This window comes from Hetaerina americana, unplaced genomic scaffold, assembly GCF_022747635.1.
Source record: "Hetaerina americana unplaced genomic scaffold, ioHetAmer1.1.p SCAF_12, whole genome shotgun sequence".
NCBI lineage: Eukaryota > Metazoa > Arthropoda > Insecta > Odonata > Calopterygidae > Hetaerina > Hetaerina americana.
In genome coordinates, this window is record NW_027286292.1 from 891,021 (window position 1) to 897,500 (window position 6,480).

The window sequence follows — 6,480 nt, forward strand, 5'->3', positions numbered from 1 at the left end:
ACTCATAGTAAAGATTAGATATTTATTACTCTATTCACTCTTTCTAGTTGAGAATTTCTTTGCTATTTATCAGTGTAGCAAAAAATTTGTTAATCCCACACTATTAACTCATTTTTCTTGTTGCATTATTCCCAATAAATTAAAAATTACCAAGGACTGGAAAAAAGTGAGTGAAAAGATGGTTTTTATTGCTCTTTTCCACACTCATCTTTTTTTGTGATGCATTCTTAATAATCACTTTGGTGTTGGTCTCATTTGGTAGACTTAATGAAATGAGCTTTAATTTTTGTTTTGCCCGTACATCCAAAATATGTCTGTCTGGCTTCATGGTGAATGGGTAGTTTAGTTGGTAGCACTTCCTTTATCATTTCATAGTTGAGCACTTTGAAGTGCTTTTACTGTTAAGTGTGGATCGCGTCATCATTTAAGGGCCACAGGATCTCTCAGACTGGTGGGTAAAATCATCGAGCTGGTGAAGACTAATCCATCCTCATGTCTTTTATTTTCCTTATGATCATTTCCACAACCAGTGAGAAAATTGGTGGGCATGGCACTGCTGCTATCATTCTTGGACAAAAAGGCGATTATGCCTCCAAGATAATCAAAGAATAATACCTAAGTTTGTGAGCAGCGGTGGGCCCTTTTCTCTCCTAAGCACTCTTGCACTAAAAATACTCTCCTAAAGCAAATCCAATCCTTAGATATGCATGTACCTTTGAAAACCACATCTGCCTGGGCCCAAGGTTTTGGCCATCCTCATGCAAATCCTCTGCCTTTGATGCAAATTTCAGAGGAGCCCCAAATACTCATGGACTTAATTTCAAGTGCTAATTCATGAGAACCATGCTATCTGCTGATTTTGTGTGGTATTTATCATTTACACACATATTTCACTTTAAATACTGGTATTTTGGGTGAAATAATAACCTTTGCATTGAGCAAGGGAGATCATGGCAAATCATTTTTCTATTTTCATTTAGAGAAAGGACTGGTACCTCATTGAGCACCATTCTTAACTTTTGAAGGTGTTTTAAAACGTATCAATATCATAATGCACTGTCACGTAAATTCTTTTGTTAGTCATGAGCAGTTATCCTTTGTTCCTCTAAACTTCCTTGTGACATGGTCTACAAGGCCACTGTTATTCCAAAACATTCTTTTTTTGCGTATCTCCCCAGATGAGTGTCTCAACTCTTCTAAACCCTTACTCAACACCCATTCCTTGCTTTACCTCTGCCTCTTGGCTTTGGATGCCCTAAACTCAAATTCCCTTGAAAGATAAAGCAATTTTTTCACTTCAGCCATTGAAGGAAGTACTATCAAGCCTCAATTTATCCTCCTCAATATTTATTCACATTTTTCTTCTTTCTCGTCTTCTGTATCTCACCAAGAGACTTGGATGATCAGAGCAAAGTTTTTCTGGTATTTGCACATACATGGCTGGTGTGGTCATGCAACCACTTGCACGTGCTAATTCATTTTCATCTGATATTCTCAAGATATCCTCATCACTTTGCTGCACTTGTAAGTGTATTAGTGTACTCCATTGACCTCGGGCACCTTTAAATAAAACCTTACATTAATTTCACACTTACAGCCCAACTTTGAAATGCCTCAGGAATAGAAATGCCAATGCTTTGAGTTACAGAAATGACAAGTTGGAGAAAATGTACGGCTGTCGATTGAGATACTAATGAAAAAAATGGCATACTGTAGATTTTGAAATATTTTAATTGTATTCATGCTAAATTGAAATACATTTTTGCCTCAAAATAAACATAAAATAAATCACTGAATAAAAAAAACTTTTTTCACACAAAGAATTTATTAATACTACAGGTTTTGACTCATAGGCGACATCATTGGGTATAAAATCATGAATGCCCAGGACATTTATGTATTCTCATTAGGAGGAGAGGTGGGCAATGGGAGGGAATTTGCGGCGGGAAAGGGGAGAGGTGGGAAAATATTGGTTTGGACGTGGCCGCATGGGAGAGGTGCAATGGTAGATGCAGTGAGGTGGTTGATGGGGAGGGAAGAGACAATGTGTAGGAAGAATAGGGTCATGAACAGGGGAGAGGGGGGAAGACACTGAGTTTACAAAAACTTCCAACGGAGGTGAGAATCTTGCAAAGCTGTTTTTGTTGACAAAATTTTTTTATTAATAACTGTTCCAGCGTGTCCCATTTTTTGTCCCTTTTCCTCAAGGTGATGTATGTCCGGAACAAAGTCCGAGCCACCATGGTCCATCTCCCATGGGTGCTCGGTGAAATGGGATTGGTTGACACTCCCATTCTGGAGATTCCGCTTGTGTTCCTAGATGCATAGCTGGAAAGATCTTCCTATTTGTCCCAGATAGACTGCATTGCAATCTCTTCATTTAAGTTCGTAAATACCACTTTTTTCCATGTTTTCCACTTTGTCTGTGGTCCTCTTCAAAAATATTTGCAGCTTGCTTCTGTTGCTGTATGCAATCCTAAATTTGTCTTTTGGGAATTTGACTATTTTTTCAGAGATTTGTCTGTAATATGGAAATTTATACGAGTGAAATTTATCTTCCTCATTACCTTGGGATGAATATATTAGATTCCTTGCTCTGATGGAGTATTTCTTACTAAGCATTCTTACAATTAACTCTTGACTGTAACCATTTTTCACTGCAATAATTTTAAATATATTTAATTCCCTGGAAAAAGTACATTTAGAAAGTAGAATATTTAGCAATCTATTGAATATGAAATGCGGACAGTTTTTGGGGTACATGGTGGCAAGCATTAAAGGGAAGTACATGGTCTGTGGAGGTTGTCTTCAAGTATATTAAAAAATCATAGCCTTAGCTGGTTTTCGAGACTGTAGTATCGAGGAAATTGAGCTTTCCTTTGATTTCTTTCTCACAAGTGAAATTTATATGTTTACACTGGGCATTTAAGTGCTCAAAAAATGTCCAGCTCTCTCTCCGTACCAGTCAACTCTGCGAAAAAATTGTTAAAATACCTGTACCTGCAATAAATATATTTCAAAAAGTCAGAGCACATCCTGAAAAATGTTTTTCCAGATCGTCCATAAATAGGTCAGCCAGGAGAGTTGATAAATGTGAGCCGATTGCCAATCCTTCGGTTTTCTGGTGGTATTCCCCATTGAATTGAAAACAATTTTGCTCTACTCATAACTTCAGTTGGGACAATTAATGGTTATCAGTACCGGTAGTAGGTTTTATTAAAATATTCATCATGCTAAAAATCAAAGACTATTTGAGTCTATTTTCAATGGCATCATGTGAAATGTGATGGAACTCCCACGTGATTTTTTTTAGGAAGGGATATGCAATTACAAGGTTCTACAGGTGTTTTATTTTCCTTAACTGGCTTTGATACGAAGTGGCTTGAACCCAAAAATCAGAATAATGAGACCTGATGATGATTCCTTGTATTGAAACCGGTTGAGGAAATTAGAGTCTCTATGGAATATTGTAATTGCAATATCAATTTTGACTAAATGTAAATAAGTAATTAATGAAGGATTACCATTGTAGATGAAGTGATGTAAGATCAATAAAAGGATAGCTGGAGAAACGGCCTCATAAGCATACGTGTTCAGTATAAACCTTTTAGTCAGTCTCGTTCTGACTGCCTCATGCCATGTTTTGTCTTGTCTCAGTTTCTTCAAAAGAGCTAATGTTAAAAAAAATGTGTCATGAAACACACGTTTCCTGAATCACCTGTACTTCGGTAAAACCATATTTGGGGACTGTATTGATGGAGAAGAGAGAATATTATGTGCTTATTTCAGCTCAGAAGGCAGACTAGTGCAAAAATAAAGTGCATACTCAACTGACTTGTGGAACATTAATTTGAATAAATTGCTAATACTGTGGTGGTGGGATTATAAAATCACAAAAAATACAGTTGAATAATATAAATCATGGTGCATTCTATTCGAAAAAGTCAGTCATGTTCCATCTTAAATAATAAGAAAGGCTGCATTCCAGAGTGACCACTTCCTATTCAATTCATAGTCCTGAAATGATTCTTCGAATGTGTTTCTGGACTAAGTGATAATATATGCATCTGGCATGGGACATGGTAATTTTGTGTCCAAGGGAGAGGGATCCATTTATGTGCTGAACTTTCTGCTATATTTTATTATTATATTAACCACACTTAATTTCTTTCTAATGTGAAAAAAATAAATTAATTGTTAATACAAATTGTAATTTGTATGAGTCTTTATGAGAGATAGAGCCAGTTGGAAAATACTTAAGGCAATCACATGGCCTAAGTTGCTTCTTGATATTCCAATAGAATAATCATACTTCTTTCTTTCTCTGTCCCCCTGGATCTTCATGGCTGACCCAGTACCTATGTCTTAGATCATTTCAGCATCTTTAACTGGCATGGGCTCATAGGCTACTTGCTTCTGTGCTATGATGCATATTCATTGGTGACTAGAGATTGAGGCTTGTTTCAAAAGATTTGCTAAAATTCCAGGGATGCCAACATTTGAACAAAGCATGCTGACTTACTTGATATGCTCATTTTGTTTACAGTTAAAGGTGCAACTGAAAATGTACTGCCTCTGTGAATGTGCTGGAGTAGCTTATGGCGGAGAATATTTTTGTATTATCAAGCTTTCACTGTCATTCACTACTATTTGAATTGCAAGTCATGCTGGCAGCATTCCGGAAGAAGTATAATTTTATGGTCATTTTATTGCTTATTTTTGGTCCATGAAGTTCTGCCAATTCCCATTTTCATTGCATCGTAATTTGGTTGATTTTTTTGAATAATTCATGGCTACAACTTTTCATGTAGGTCTTGCCGCACTTTCCTTTCATTTATTGCAATTACATGTGGAATAAATTTTATTTTGATTATGTAAAACATCAATTGCGATGATTTTTTTAGATAGGTTGAGAATCTTAGTTTTGGATTGAAGCGCAACCATTTAAAATGATCTCCATAGCAATGTTGATGAACGCTTCTAATTTAAGCAGAGAAATGTAGTGGTTATGTGTGCATGCCAGATATGTGTGTTGTCTCTTAATGCTGATCTTAATTGGAAGCCTGTGCATGACTATCAAATTGTTATCATTTTTCTCCTCATATTGGGTCAATTGTTGCTTGAACAGGTGGAAATGTTCCTTCTCGGATACACACTTGGGGTGACCTTGCAAGTAGTCCGACCATCAATGTTTGGAACGAATGAATTCATTTGCTGCTACCCAGACTGGAATGTGGGGGCATGGCCTCAGGTTTCCCTGATAGCCGAAGATGATCGTCATTATAATGTACTCGTTAAGTGAAACTTCAGTGAGGTAACATGATGGACATTTTATTCATTGTGATTCATACTGAGTGTGAAAGGTGCCATTTCTCACTGCATTGGAGATAATTGTATTTATTGCCAAATGATATTTATTTGTCAGGTCAAGGACTCCTTTTTCAAAAGTAACTCTGATATTTTAAATGTGTGAAGAGAGACTCATATTTAGTGTATGCTGCTTTAGAAATAAATTGTCAGGAATTTGTAAAGAAAAGAGGTAGAGATGTTGGTTATTCATATTTATGATTGTGAGCATGGTAAAGAATTAAAGAAAAACTGGAAATCAGTTATTTAAGTAATTAAGTTAACATTAAATTTGATTGCAGTGGTTTTAATCTCCATTTTCTATCTTTTCCATCTGAGATGCGTATTTATATTTTTACTGGTTGGTATAAATGTTGCTGCTAAAAATTTGCTACATACCCAACAGCATGTTTTATGTAATTTGCCTTGTCTCTGTATGCATTCTGTATGGATTTCAGGTGGAACAATACCTCAAAATTCCTCACAGGTGATAGTTGTAAATCTGTCACCAATATGATGCCAAAGTAATGCATCAGTATTTTGCAACACAAATTCTTTCGTATGAACATTGCATATAAAATATTCTGAAACACGAATTATTCATGATTTTCTGGAAGGAGATGTTCAGTCTAAAACTTACTAACCTCATGTCAGCACTTTATTGACACTCGTGCAATGGTGGATTTGGATTATAATGTAGTTTACGTAGACTCCATGGCATCAGTAATCTGTCAATAAAGGAGTGCAAATTTCCATTTGAAGCCCATATCAATTCTATGTTATACGAAATGGGAACACAGCTTACTTCTATTTCATGAAGCCATGAAGTGTATATGCCATCTGAATGTCTTTCCTGGCATAGCTTTATTATGAAGACCATATATTAAGTTTAGAATGGTGCCTTGGAGGCAAATAATCCCAAGAATTTCATTTCCTTGAAGGGAGCCTAAGCATTTGAGGTACTTGATTCCTAAATTGTTTTGCAGCAAGTTATATAATCCAGTAGATTTTTACAAGTACACAACATCAATTGTCATGTTTCATGTGCCTTCTCTACAGTTGAACGGAAATTAATCACGTTGGATAGAGAGTTGTGATTTGTCGAAGGTGAATGGTCTCCTGCATGTTCTGGTC

General features: G+C 36.1%; 1 protein-coding gene across 2 annotated transcripts in view; it reads left to right on the forward strand.

Annotated features, from left to right (window-relative positions):
* The window catches only part of LOC139685637 (uncharacterized), a 106,788-nt gene that overhangs the window by 100,141 nt on the left and 167 nt on the right, over positions 1-6,480 (forward strand). For both annotated transcript variants that reach the window (XM_071582582.1, XM_071582583.1), the window contains one exon: positions 5,129-6,480. This exon is cut by the window's right edge and continues 167 nt beyond it. In XM_071582582.1, the coding sequence (XP_071438683.1) occupies positions 5,129-5,302 (174 nt within the window). In that variant the 3' untranslated portion in view covers positions 5,303-6,480. The remainder of the gene's footprint in view (positions 1-5,128) is intronic.